This window comes from Papaver somniferum, chromosome 11 (genome assembly GCF_003573695.1).
Source record: "Papaver somniferum cultivar HN1 chromosome 11, ASM357369v1, whole genome shotgun sequence".
Classification (NCBI taxonomy): Eukaryota; Viridiplantae; Streptophyta; class Magnoliopsida; order Ranunculales; family Papaveraceae; genus Papaver; species Papaver somniferum.
Genome location: NC_039368.1, coordinates 30,767,836 through 30,782,805, shown reverse-complemented (window position 1 = coordinate 30,782,805; position 14,970 = coordinate 30,767,836). Strand labels below are relative to the sequence as shown.

The 14,970-nt window shown below is 42.2% G+C and overlaps 1 protein-coding gene across 4 annotated transcripts; it reads right to left on the bottom strand.

Moving 5' to 3' along the window:
• Nucleotides 1-541: 541 nt before the first annotated feature.
• LOC113320118 (ubiquitin-activating enzyme E1 2-like) lies at nt 542-4,442 on the bottom strand. Of its 4 annotated transcripts, none has more exons than XR_003345917.1 (7): nt 4,202-4,442; nt 3,561-3,776; nt 2,777-3,105; nt 2,091-2,308; nt 1,165-1,475; nt 871-979; nt 542-731 (listed from the first exon to the last, which is right to left on the bottom strand). XR_003345917.1 is itself a non-coding variant. In XM_026568057.1 (5 exons), exons 1-3 carry the CDS (start codon nt 3,006-3,008, stop codon nt 1,398-1,400), a joined length of 528 nt encoding a protein of 175 aa, XP_026423842.1. In that variant the 5' UTR covers nt 3,009-3,554; the 3' UTR covers nt 542-731; nt 871-979; nt 1,165-1,397. The 4 variants fall into 4 exon arrangements, 1 of the variants encoding a protein (XP_026423842.1); XR_003345919.1 differs by having other exon boundaries at nt 2,777-2,991; XR_003345918.1 differs by lacking the exons at nt 3,561-3,776; nt 4,202-4,442 and having other exon boundaries at nt 1,165-1,320; nt 1,424-1,475; nt 2,777-3,554.
• Between the last annotated feature and the right edge of the window lie 10,528 nt (nt 4,443-14,970).

Below are 14,970 nucleotides of genomic sequence, written 5' to 3'. Positions count from 1 at the left end.
GTTGATTGTTGCAACCCTTCGTTTTGGCAGCCAGCGACATGTAGTAAGGACGACATGGCTTTGGCATGGAGACGTACACTACACCAAATTTTGGGATTAGTAACATAAATGAGCCATTACTAAAACAGGTTGTAACGGCTCTTGCCTGTTTCAAAAAGGGGTGTTACATTTTTTTTGTAACGGCAATGGGGCCGTTACGAATTTTGGGTTGTAATGGTGTTAGTAACAGGCACGAGCCGTTACTACGTGGCGAGTCGTAACAGGCGGGGGCCGTTACGAAATTTTTGTAACTTGACAATCGCAACATCTATGAGCCGTTACGAACTTTTTTTAACAACAAAAAAATTACTGCCAGTCAACATTGACCAGTTCAATATTAACCGGCAGTTCATTTTCAGCTGAAATTACGCCGGAATTCCAATAACCAGCCTACCTTTTTCATTCCATCACATTCATTCAATTCAAATAACTTTCAATCAACGAAGAACATTCAATTCATATAACTTTCAATCAAAGAAGATCATTCAATTCATATAACTTTCAACCAAAGAAGAAAATAAATTCTTCTAAGTGCCAAAATTCTTGTAAGAATCAAATTCTAAGTTAAAAAAACTTGTTGAGTTCATAGAAACTTCCTACATCATAACTTACAAAACTTACAATATTGAAAAGCAACAATCAGATGCCAATCAGTTCATATAAGTTCATAAGCCAAGGCTATCCCACCAAACCTGCAATCAAGATATGTGAATTAGATGAGGCAAAGCAAAATCTATCAGATAACCTCAATGAAAAGTAAACATGTCAGTAGTGTCAATCCACGCCCACAAGAGTATATAGTAAAGTATGATGTAATCATAAAAGACTTACGAGCTGATGTTATCAGTATCACCATCGATCCCAGCTTTATCCCACACGTCAGGTTAGTGTTATGCTTCACTCCATTGATGTGGTAATTCCATGATCCACTATCGGGAACCTGAAAATACAAAGCACCAGTTAGCCTCTAGTTCATCATATATAAAAATACCACAAGGAAAACATCTACCATACAAATCAGTTCAAGACACTTTGCAACCCACCTATCATACTAAAAATCCAATCTCAATAACGGGCATCGGAAGTTCTATAAAAATCTAAAGAGCATGTGAAAAAGATAATTACCATGTTGAAGATAAATGACATTCGACCAGGAAGAAACATCTCATTCAACTTGACAGTAGTTTGTGGCTTGACAATCCATTGATACCGTAAATAAAAAGTTCATCACATTCTATATGAACTGATTGGCATTCGACCAGGAAGAAACATCTCATTCAACTTGACAGGAAATCAATGTCAGAAACCAAATAAGCACAACTCCTTCCCATCCTAAGATACCGTAAATAAAAAGTTCATCACATTCTATGCAGGACAAACACACCTTTGTAGTCGCGGTACGACAAGTCACAGTATGCTCTTCCTTCACAACTTTGCTGGACACCACGAACAACAAACTCAGTAAAACACCCCACCCGATAAAAGAAAGCACAACATCACCCAACACACACAAAACAGAATAAGTACAGAAAAGCATCAAAGTAATCCACTAGCACCATATCAGGATGTCAAGTATCCTATCCAAAATTTGCAATACATTTGGCAATTAATGACAGAAAATCTATCACTTAAATACTGAGTATGCAGTGGTGGAACTAGACTTTGGTTATGGGGAGGACTTGACTCTTTTCTTGGGCTGGCTTAAGGGTAAAATTTATACACACATTATGGCCCAACTAAAAAAGGGCTATGAAAAAAATGTTTTTGTATCTTGTTAGGGCTGGCTTAAGCAAGCCCTAGTCCAAGGGTAGTTCCGCCCCTGTGAGTGTGTTAAGCTTCAACTTCACATTAAGAAAAACGTAAAGAAAAATAATGAAACATGGAATGACTAGTTCAACTCCAATGGGAAGTATCATGTATGCTAGTTATCTACCCCAACATTAACTTATTTTGTAATATTTAGTAGGAAATTGCAGGAGTTAGCAAAACAATGGAAATTGATGGACATATTAATAGAAAGCTAGAAATCCATAGAAGAGAACAACAAGTACCTCGAAATTAGAGAGTTGATCCATAGTCAAAGGGGTTGATAGAGCAGAAAATAAAACAACATTATTCAGTTCTTGAAGCTTCGTTACAGAAGCAACTGCACGATTCTTTCCAATATCATCCTCTGAGAAAATAAAGTTGCTGGACAAGTCCCATAGTTCAACATTTCCCTCATCGTGCAATGTCACAGATTTGACACCAGCAAGGATAAGATTTTTTTCTACAAGATGCAAGAACCACTATAAGCTTTCAACAGCGAAAGAAAAAACAGGACCATCACAGAGCAAAGAAGCCTACAAGCTTTTACCACTTATTAACATCAAAAGCATATGTCACTACTAGCTTACAACCAAATCAAGAACACAATACAAGTATTATTTTTATTCATCAACGAAAAATGCCTAAAAGCTGATGTATCACTGTATCAATGATCAAAAACTTCCATAAGAACCACAACACTCAACCAATCAAAATTTCAAACAGCTAGATCAGATCCCTGGGGCAATTTACACAGCATAATTAAGGATCCAAGTATAAATTTACACAGAATTATCTCAGAACCAGCTAGGGTAAAACAGTAAAAAGATCTATCAAACGAATTCAATAGCTACATATGTCAGACTGAAACCCTAACTACGAAATTCAGAATCAAACTCAACAAGACCGAGTAATAGAGTAGTAGACTCACCAATATCTGCACCGATACCTTGCATCCCAGAAACAAGGATATTGGAAGCAAAAAGTCTCCGCATAGTTTCTCTTCCATAAACAACAAGTTGTCTACTATGCAAATCCCCATCAATTTCATGTGAATTTTCATCACCTAAAGACATCGTCGCAACAGAAACCCTAGTTTGGTTCTCCTCGTCATTTCTAGATTTCTTAATAAGACTTGAAATCGAACTGTAATCAGCAGGCATTTCATAAGTTGCAGACAACAATTCATGCAACACTTACCAGGTCAACTACTTTAATAAATGCTTTCTTGTACTTTTCCTTAATTTCTTCTGCCAATACCTACAACAAACACAACCTTGATCCGAATACAACAAAAAATTCAAGAACCTAGGATCAACGTCAAGCAACTTAAAACCTAAGGGAAAGAAATATGGACTTTAAGTAAGTTCGGATTCAACTACATTGGACACTTTTCTCCATGGTTTTCCTAACTTACTGTGGAAGACGTGTTATTATTCTCAAAAACTAAGATACAGACACAAAGGTTCACAACTTTAACAAAGTTTATGCAGTTTCCCGTTAATTAAATTTACTGCGTGAAAGATCGAAGTACTTGAGTTCATCATTTTCATTCTCTAATTAAGGTGTTGGTTCTGTTAATCCAACAGATTCAAAGAATATTCAAATATTCCTACCAATGAGATGAACACAAAAAAAATTCCCAAATTTGGCAAAATACAGCTAAACCCCAAAAGAAACGAATTGCGTAAAAAAAGAAACTAATTGTACTTTACCTTAGCAAATCCTTCAGCAATACCAGTCTGAGTACCAAAAAATATAGTGAGCTTAGTTTTACCAGACTCTTTCTTCTCTGAATTCTTAGCTCAAGAATCAGCTAAAAACATCACAAATTTGTATCATTCTCAGCTCCATGACATTCTTAATTTCTCAGTTCATCAAAGTTCAACCTAACAACAACTTCACCTCATTGTTTACTCTAGAGCCCTCATCTGATAAGAGAATGAAATTCAATCATTTATCAAACATAATCACAGATTATCAAGTACAATTGACAGAAAATGAAGCAGTAACCAAACCGAGAAAATAAACAATTTGACAGAAATTCAAAACAAAAACCCCAACACTTCTTCTACAAAATCATCATAAAAAACCCAAAATCTATAAAACCAAAAAGCACCCATATTATGTATGATGGTTAAATCATTAGGGTTTTGAAGCTAGACTTGATTCATTGACAGGAATCAAAGAAATAAAAACCCCTAAATGAAAACCCTAAATCGCTACATAATCTCAAAAACCCATAAATCACTGACATAGATACAATCGAATCCGAACCATACGCAGAGATAATACTCTTGATAAAGAAACCAAAATAAAGAATGAGATCTAGAAAATCGAAGGAAAAAAACCTTACTGGATAAAATAGAACAAGGTAGGCTAATCGATTTTAACAAATTCATTATCATCAGAACAACCATCTCATAGGATTCTCGACATGCTTCTTACAGTAATCAATCACCCTTACCAACATCTTTCAATCTTCTTAACAAATCCATACAACATCAATCACCCTCAAAAGCATATTAGGTTATGAAGTTCTTAAAGTAAAAAAAAAAGGAGGAAGATGTGTATAGAAAATCAAAATTGAAGGAAGTTCCTCCCAGTTTTGGGTAGAGAGATTGAGAGAAAGCAACAGAGATGAAGAGGTTGAGAGTCTTGAGACGATGCGGCAGAATGATAGGATAGAAAAGAAATAAAAGATGAAGGGAATATTATCTAGGGTTTTATGTTTAAAAGTGCATCTCGAGAAACATATGAAGGGTAGAGATATTAGTATAGGTATATACGGTGTAGATGGATTGTTAGAAATGTGGGCCCCAGAAAGAACTTAGGTGTTACGACCCAGGTGTGACCAAGCGTGTCGCTGGCACGCCTATAAATTTTTTTCGAACGTCTCTCCCTTGTTACGAATTTTTGGAAAATTCGAAACGGCCAGTGCCTGTTATAACCGTTTCGTAACGGGCAGTTGTAACGGGAATTTTGTAACGGCCACAAAGTCGTTACGAATTGTTGTTACTAATCCGGGAATTCGGTGTAGTAGTAGCTGGCATGGTTTTCCATTGGCACGGTGGCGCGGCTGGCATGGTTGGCGTGCCTTGACGCGGAGACATGGCTGGCATGGTTTGCCATTGACACGGTGACGCGGCTGGCATGGTTGGCATGCCTTGGCGCGGAGACGTGGCTGGCATGGTTTTCCATTGGCACGGTGGCGCGGCTGGCATGATTGGCACGCCTTGGCGCGGAGACGTGGCTGGCATGGTTTGCCATTGGCACGTGTGGTGTGAGAATTATGGTTTGGTATGAAGATGATGTCGGTCAATACTAAGGGTTCTATCGTGGAATATGAGACATGTATATATAAAAAAAGGTACCCTGGTAATTCTTACGTAGTCATGTTGAATGATTCAATAATTGCGCTAGTGGCCATAGTGACGTCATGTCAGATGTAAGGTTTTACGATTTTAACCCTAAACTAAAAACCACCATCAACATTAAGTCCCCTGCTTAGCTCGGAACAGGTGCATTGTTGCGAGGTAAGCATGAGATGGTGACAGGCAAGGACAAAATCGAAATGGAAAGTCATGAAAAGATGGTCAGGAAAACCCGGCTAACCTTTTTCGAGAGGTGGGGAGAATTCGTGATTCTTGTGTTGATGGCCTTGTGTAAATTCTACTCGTGGTGTTGTTGGCTAGACCATAAAATGGTGAGATGTAGACTGTCGACTTGGCTTGGTCCCACGTCATCTGTGCTGGGATAGGGAACGCGGAGGTGCTGGCTTGGCGAGTTGTTGGCGTTGCTTGACTCGAAATAGGAGCCTCCAGCGTAGTATTGGCTTGGAATGGAGCCGCCATCGTAGTATTGGCTTAAAATGGGGGCGTTAGCGTAGACTTTGCGTGGGCGTTGGCTTGGGCTCGGGATTGGGCGTTGGCTCGGTGTGGCGTGGGCGTTGGCGCGGACTTGGTATGGTGCGGATTGCTCGGCATGGTGTTGGCTTGGCATGGCGCGGGTTGTTGGCACGGTGAGGCAAGGCATGGCGCAGACTGTTTGCACAGTGGTGGCTTGTCTTCGCGGGCCCGATTGCCTCTTTTCCTTACTTAACTCAAATAGGAAGTTCTTTCCTTATTCAAACTCCAAAGTGTCACGCCTATAAAAGGGGTCGGCCTCTCCCTTTTATTTCACACCTTTGTTCTTACGTCCTGGCCACGCGGTAGCAATAAAGTGAGCAAGTGTATCCCAGGTATGTCTTCCAGCGTTTCCTCTTCAATTTGTTTTTCTTGTGTTTCTTGTGTTGGTGCAAACCCTAGCCATAGGTGTACCTTTCATGAACTTGTAGAAATATTGTTCTTCTATATTGGTGTGAACCCTAGCCGTAGATATACATCCATGAATTTGTAGAAATTTGGCGTGAATACCGTAATAATGTTGGCCACCTTAATTATTACGCAAAGTAGGCATGCACGGGAAGGTAACTGCCACCCATTCCTTCCCCACGAAAACCTAGTTTCTAGCATTTCCTCCCTTTCCTTGGTGTAGCCGTGCATATAGTTTCTGCGGGGAGCATGCTTTCTTGGTCGGGTGCGTACTTTCCGTTTCAAGGTACGGCTTCGCAAGGAGTGTGCTTTCCGTGGCTTCGTAGGGTTGGGTAGTCTCCATTTCTTCGGTTATGCATGTTATGACTTTGCAACCAAAAAAAGTTGGTTCACGTCTAAAATGAATTCTTCGTTGCTGACAAAATAGCTTTCATGCACCTTGTAGTAACTTCCCTTTGTTTTGTTTCCAGTGTAGTTACCTCGATAGCGAAAGCGTAAGAAACTTTCGTTAGGATGTCACCTGGGAAAAGTCTTGCTGTACCAAAAGACGTTGGCAACTCCAAACCAAACACGGATGATGAATTCTTCACAATGTTTTCTGCCACAGCTAGGAGAAATCATCCCAAGTATGTGCCGATTCTTCTGACCGGTTCAGAAGATGAAATCAGGACCCGGTCGGTTCGACCAGAAGGTGTAATACGGTTCTGTCTCCACAGAGGAGAGTACTCTGCATCCCCTATTGACTTTAAAATCAGTGTGAGTCCATTGCGTTCTTTCGATAAATGAATGCGATTCATGATAAGCCAAGACTGCGTAAGAGCTAGCTTGACCGGGGAGCAAATCATTGATGATGTCGCGGCCTCTGCAACGCTTCAAGTTAGGAAAGATATCCCGAGTCTGGTTGCTTTCATCTCCAGGTGGTGTCCAGGTAATCACACGACCGTATATAGGTGGGGCGAAATGACTATCTCCTTAGAAAGTGTGGCCATTTTGCTGAATCTTCCCATAACAGGAAACCTCGATATCAAGTTATCAGAAGATGAAGAAGAGATACGCACCGCTCTGTTTGTGAAGTCGAAAGGGTTCGTTCGGAAAGAAAATGAGACAAGGTGTTTCTACAGCTGATGGGTGTCTCGATGGTTTCCCGATGAGTTGGAGCCAGATCAAAAGAATAGTACACTTCATGTCGCGACATTCTTGGCTCTTTGGTTATCTATAGATATTTTCGATGATGGCTCTGATAGGAAGGAGATAAGACCGGAACTTATCAAGCTTGCCATAAAATTAGCGAAAGGCTCCGTTCTCCCCCTTGGCGGATTGTTTCTTGGTTCTATGTACATACACTTGCATCATCTGGTTGCAGACATGCACGCTTCAAATGGCTACATGAAAGTGGACTCGTATGTCCATGCCGCTTTCCTCCAGGCATGGTTATGGGAGAATTTCGAGAGATACGCTCCTAAACCGTTGGCTACACTTCCCGAGGCTTGCGGCGGTTCGAGGATACTTCGCCGGTCGAATAGGCGCCCAAGAGACGGTTCAAACTTGGTTGATTTTCTCGACAATTCGTACGTGGTCAACTTTCACCCGTGCGCCCCGGTGTGCGCATCCATAGTTCAGGTTAACACTTTTGCTTCTTCTCCGAACATGTCTTTTCTCTCTGACGAAACGAATATGAGTGTTGGAGAGGTTGTATTCATGCGAACTTGCGTGCCTGGTTATATACCGTCTTTCTTTCAAGGATCGTTTCAGGTAGTCTCCTACAATATTGATCGGGCAGCTCGACATGTGGGCTTTGACCAAGGAGTCCCTCTTGATCGTCAGCCGGTTGCTTCAAAGAATCCGTTGCCCGCCGTTCTCGACGCCAGTGCCCTTGCGCCGAGTAAGAGTATCCCCTTCTTGCCCTTGGAAAGAAACCCGTCGACGACTTCCAAGTATAATGCGTTATGGCAGGATGAGTTCCTTGCTATCAAAGATTTCGTGAATAATACAGTGGAGAATACCCGCGGTAAACCCTCCCCTGAGGTTTTGGTAAAGCACCCGTTGTTGAGGGATCCTTCTTCAACTAAGAGAAAGTCCCCTAGTCGGAATGTGGACATTCCCCAAGCAAAGCAACGAAGGTCAAAGAATCGTGCAGGTGGATTTCGGTCAGGTCCGGCAGATCCGGCGGCTCTCGTGACTTTCAGCTCTTCCAATATCCGGGTATGCGTCATCTTCTCCATGGCTTAACTGGATTGTGTAAATCTTCATTTCATTTCTGAATTTCCTTCTTGGCGCTTTGTTCAGGGTCTCAGCAGTGTGAACACCTTTACCGAACTTGCGCGTCGTCAGAAAGTGGCACCTCTTGAGACGGAGGGTGGCAATGTTGAATTTGCGAGTCGTCAGAAGGAGGCACTTCTTGAGGTAGGGGGTGGCAATGCGGAACCTTCCTACGGTGAAGAGGAGTCCGAAAAGGAGGAAAGCTCTGAATCTGAATCTCGTGATGACGAGAATAGCTCTTCCGACAGCAGTGTTAAGTCTTCTTCTGAAAGCGGATCAGTGAGTATTCTGCGCATCTTTCTTTCTTCCTCTTCCCCCCTTTTTTTTGTTGAAAGTGTCTAACTCGTGATATTACAGGAAGGATCTGCTTCTGGAGATGGCCATGAAGTGGAGGCTCGTGGAGATACAGTTCTACCTCTAACCGCGGAAGCTACATCTGGAAATCTGGAAACGGAGGTTGATCAAGATGAAAGTGTTGTTGCGAATCAAATAAAAGAGAGCATTCCCGTGTATGCAGGCATAATTGTAGTTGGGAATCCCTTGCGGTTCAGTTGCTGGCGCCACTTTTTCTCCTCCATACTTGGTTCCTTATCCGGATCATGTGTTGATCGGGAGCTTCAGCGTGCCATCCAAAAATAAAACGCTATATGTCAAGATATGGGAAAGGTATAGACACATTTCCACAACCAAAAAGGTCACTAGTCAGTTTGCGCTAGCCAAACATGTGGAGGAAGTTTTATCTTTGATTGATGATATGTGCAAAGTGACTGGCCGCACTGTTTCTGAGGACATGATCACAAGTTGGAAGTTTCATCGTGATATGTGCATAGATCATGAGTTCAACGTCTCCTGGTTTGTCGAAGGCTTTGTTGAGATTGAAAAGTTGAAAGCCATAGCGGTCGAAGGCCCTTCTGCGAATGAAATCACACGGCAGGAGGCGGAAATCGAAAGGTTGTCCAGGAAGCTGAATCTGAAAAAGGGAGGCTCTCGAAAGCGCGAGGGATACCTTCTCCAAGAAGAGCAAGCCGTTACTGGATAGTTTTCCTTAAACTCACTTTTGTCTTCTGAACTTCTTTATTTAGTTTTTTTTTTTTTTTTTTGAAAGGCAGATGAAACGCCCAGTTTATGGTTTTGGTTTGAATTGATAGATAACTGTTATCTATGAGGGTTTTGGATTACTCTTTTTGAATGAATTGTTTTATAATAATGTTGTCTTGGTTACAATTGCAAGTGACGCAAACATCCCAGGAAAACCATAGAACTGTGAGCGTTGCATCCCGGTAGAGAGCATGAGATGAGACATAACATGGCTATCGGTTTTATCATTCCCGTGAAAACTTGAAGTAGTAAACCATGTATTTTGTCTAGGAAATACTTACTCATTTTTTTCGGATCTCTTGACGAAAATTGAATCCTCCGGGTGTAAGTCTAAGTTTTGTGTGAAGCACCGCCGTGATTGTGGAAAGTCCCCAGTCGTCCCTGAGTCACCTGATAACCGAGTCGTCGATCCTTGGGCGAATCGTTTGCTTCTACCATCTTGGAAGTCCCCAGTCACCCCTTGTCATGTCATGACTGGTAACTGAGTCGCCGATCCCTGAGCGGATCGGTTTCTTCTACCACCTTGATGTCTGGGTTGAATTATGAGATTGGGAGTTGGAAATCGATAGTGTAACCGAGAGATTAATCTCCCACTGTGGTCGCCAATTGTTTGAGGGTGAAAACAGTTTCTGCTGGTTTCGGTAATTTCATGTATTGTGGGTGAGAAACGAGTCTTAACCCTAAATAATGTACTGCAAGGGAGTATTTTAGATTCGAGAGATCAATCTGTACAAATCCGGCCTAAACCAATAAATGGTCGTTCTTCGGTCACAAAGTGAATGAGAAGGGTTGGTTTTGGGGAGGGAAGCGAAGAGAGGGTTGAGACCAGATTAGTTGATTCTGGAAGAGTAGTTGTTTGACTTGTATCAGAAAGTGAAATCTAATAGATGGGAAAGCTAACAAGTGATTTCTGAGTGTTGTATGCTCCTGACCAAAACTTGTTTTTCGGTGGTAATAGGTAAGACCTCTTTATACAAGTCGAAGTGAAACGTACTCTGATCTCGTAAGAAATGGAAACGTATGAGTAAATGGGAGGAGGTGGTAACTGGTAACTCCTGGAATTGATGTTCCATAATGAAGGAAAGCATTTCACCATTACTCCCTATATTTACTAATCGCCTCATTCTTATGACACTGTCTTGTAACGGGCGTAGTTTACGCCGCACGCTGTAAACCGCCAAACCAATACCCTAATGAGCATCCGCCAGTTTGTGACATGTGTTGATGTCTCGAGTGTTTCCGTGGAAAACATGTAGCATGTTGTTGTTGTTTGGCAAGTTGAGCTTGGGAGACTTGTAGGCTCGGTGGTGACCCTCGACGGTCGAGATTTGCATCTTGAGAGGAGAGGTAGCCGTTAATTATTGCACCTTTCGTTTGGTAGCCAGCAGCATGAAAGCATGGCCGGCATGGCTTTGACATGGTTAGGCGTGGCCAAGCTTGGATTTTGGCATAGTTTAGGCGCTGCCAAAATTAGGGCTTGGCATTGGGCCAAAGGTCACCGCGTGTTAGCCGGTGACCTTGGACGGCTAAGATCTGCATCTTAAATGGAAGGGTGGTCGTTGATTGTCGCAACCCTTCGTTTTGGCAGCCAATGGCTGGAGAAAGGCTCGCATGGTTGGCATGCCTTGGCGCGGAGATGTGGCTGGCATGCCATTGGCACATGTGGAGCGCCGGCATGGTTGGTATGCTTTGGGCGCGGAGATGTGGCGCGGCATGCCGTTGTCACATGCGGCATGGTTGACATGCCTTGGCGCAAAAAGGTTGCACGGCATGCCATTGGCACATGTGGCATGGTTGGCATGCCTTGGCGTGGAGATGCGGCTGACACGGCATGTCATTGGCACATGTGGCACGGTTGGCATGCCTTGGCGCGGAAAGGTTGCACGGCATGCCATTGGCACATGTGGTGCAGCTGGCATGCCATTGGCACATATGGCGCGGTTGGCATGCCTTGGCACGGAAAGGTTGCACGGCATGCCATTGGCACATGTGGTGCGGCTGGCATGGTTTAGGCGTGGCCAAGCTAGGATTTTGTCATAGTTTAGGCGCGGCCAAAAACTAGGGTTTTGGCATAGTTTGGGTGCGACCAAAATTGGCGCTTGGCGTTGGGCCAAAGGTTACCACGCGTTAGATGACGACCTTGGACGGATAAGATTTGTATCTTAGATGGAAGGGTGGTCGTTGACTATTGCAACCCTTCATTTTGGAAGTCGTGAAGGAAAGGATGGTCATGGCATGATTTAGGCGTGGTGATGAAGATGAGCAGGCTATATCCTATTTGGAGGCTAAACATCCAAGTGTAGTAGTTTAGATCATTAGGAGTCTGTTTGGGTCGTCGTATTTTTAGTTTAGGGGTTTTTTCATCCTTTCTTGACTAGAAAATTAGGGTTTTTCCCCAAGTCTATAAAAGAGTCCTCCATAATCTGTTTAAAAGCTAATGAATATATCTTCTTTATCAACCTAGTTCAAGTTTAGCCGATTCTTATCTAAAGTTGGGAAACCAAAGTCTAGATATTTATCAATGTTCATAGTCAATATTCCTAGGAATATTTGAAGTCTGAACAACACTTCTTTATTCTCCACTTTCACCATTATCCGCTGCATCAGTTGGCATCGGAGCCAATTCGATTCTAGGGTTAGTAATATGCCAAGACTAGCAATTGGTCGAGGACGCGGACGAGGTCGTGGTCGAGGCCAGGGAGTTGATCAAATTGAGTATAATATGATGAAGGAAGAAATATTGAATGAAATCCGAGTGATGATGGGTCAGAATAATATTCGACATGAAGAAGAAGACGAAGAAGAAGGGGATAATACCAACGAAGAAGAAAGGGATAATACCAACCCTTTTGGTAGAAGACGTCGTGAAGGTAGGATTATCCGACGTGACGATTCTGAGCGTTCTGAGCGCTGGAAGGCCGGAATAAAAGTGGACGTTCTAGAATTTTATGGTGGTTTAGAACCGGAAGAGTTTCTTTCATGGTTGAATACAGTTGAGGAAGTATTGGAATTTAAGGATGTACCAGATAACAAACTAGTTCAGATGGTAGCAACTATGTTTCGGGGAAGGGCTAATTCGTGGTGGCAACAACACAAACTACAACGATCTCGTAAAGGGAAGCAGAAGTTAGTTTCATGGGAGAAGATGAAGAAACATATGAGAGCAGAATTTTTACCACACAACTATATCAGCTTGATGTACCAGCAGCTGCAAAACCTACGCAAGGGAACACGTTCTATAGACGAGTACACGAAGGAATTTTATCGATTACTTTCTCTTAACGATTTGTCGGAGTCAGATGAGCAAAGAGTCGCACGTTATGTAGGTGGTCTCCCTCACAATATCAGGATACACTTAATATGTTTGACTGTTGTTCTATTTCGGATGCACATCATAGGGCAAGGCAGGTAGAGAAACAATGGGGCGTTTCAAATTGGGGTAACAATGTAGCATCTACCCAAGGAAGTAATCGTAGTACATCAACAAGTAGTACTGTTAATAAACCTAATTCGGTGTCGACACCAAATAAAACTCCAGGCAACTATTTTGGAGGCAAGTGTAATAAGTGCGGTGAAACTGGGCACAAAGCCACTGACTGTCGCAAAGTAGAACGTGTGAACAAGTCTCTTTTCAATGAGAACGACCGTGAAGTAGATGAATGGGTACCTGAATATGAAGAGGATCCTGAGGATGATGCTGAACCTAATGAAGAAGTAGTTACAAGAGATACATGAGTGAACTTTGTAGTAAGAAGAAGTTTTCTTACTCCACGTAAAGATGAGGGCGACAACTGGTTACGTAATAATATATTCCAGTCGACATGTACGATCGAAGGAAAAGTTTGTCGTTTAGTTATTGATCCTGGAAGTTGTGAGAATATTATTGACGAAGAGGTCGTGAAACGGTTCAGGCTAGAAACCAAGGCTCATCCGCATCCATATAAACTTTCTTGGCTTAAGAAAGGAAATGAGGTAACAGTAAACAAACGATGCTTAGTTTCTTTTTCGATTGGTAACAAATATAAAGATAAAAATGGTGTGACATTACTAGTATGGATGCTTGTCACTTGTTGTTGGGACGTCCATGGGAGTTTGACAGGAAAATTAGTCATGACGGACATAAAAATACCTACAGTTTTTTATGGAATGAAGTACGTATATTACTTGTACCCAGCAAAGACTTGGCACCTAAACCATCTACCAGACAGACTACCAATCTCTTCACGCTTAAGCAGTTTGAAGATGAAGTTGAAGATGCAGGAGAACTGTATGTGTTAATTAGCAAAGACCAACAGCCGGATGAAAGCATTATCCCTATTGCCGTTCAACCTTTAATTAAGGAATTTATTGATGTTTTCCCTAACGAGTTGTCGGACGAGCTACCACCTCTACGGGATATACAACACCATATTGATCTCGTGCCTGGATCAAGCCTGCCAAATAAAGCGCATTATAGAATGAGTCCTAAGGAGCATGAAGAACTTCGTCGACAAGTGGAAGAGATGCTACAAAAAGGTTTCATCCGACAGAGCCTAAGTCCTTGTGCAGTACCGCCTTGCTGATTCCAAAGAAAGATGGAACGTGGAGAATGTGTGTTGACAGTCGAGCCATCAACAAAATCAATAAAATACCGTTTTCCAATTCCTAGTTGGATGACTTGTTAGATCAGTTGTGTGGAGCGAAGGTGTTTAGCAAACTCGATTTGAAGAGTGGGTACCATCAGATCAGAATTCGAGAAGGTGATGAGTGGAAGACAGCTTTTAAAACGCGAGAAGGGTTGTATGAATGGATGGTTATGCCGTTTGGATTGTCCAATGCGCCTAGTACATTCATGCGTATAATGAATCAAATTCTCAGGCCCTTTATCGGTACTTTTGTGGTCGTTTACTTCGATGATATTCTTATTTATAGCGTTGATGTGATTACATGTTGACATCTTCGAAAGTGCTTTCAACTCTACGTCGGGAAAAGTTGTTTGCAGCCATCAAGAAGTGTTCATTCATGACTGACCGAGTTGTATTTCTCGGCTACGTCGTAACTAAGGATGGAATAAAGGTAGATGATTCTAAGGTTGAAGTTGTAAGAAATTGGACTACACCCACTACATTGCACGAGGTAAGGAGTTTCCATGGTTTCGCTTCTTTTTACCGGCGTTTTATCCATCATTTCAGCACCGTTATGGCACCCATTACTGAATGCATGAAAGTAGGAAAGTTTTCATGGTCTGAGGAAGCCGACAAATCCTTTGAAGCATTCAAGACAAAATTAATAACCGCACCATTATTGGTGTTACCTGACTTCAACAAGCCGTTAGAATTACACTGTGATGCATCGAAGGTGGGAATTGGAGCTGTATTGAGTCAGGAAGGACGACATGTAGCGTATTTTAGTGAAAAGCTGAATGGTGCTAAGGCCAACTACAATACTTATGATGTGTAGTTTTATGCCATAGTTC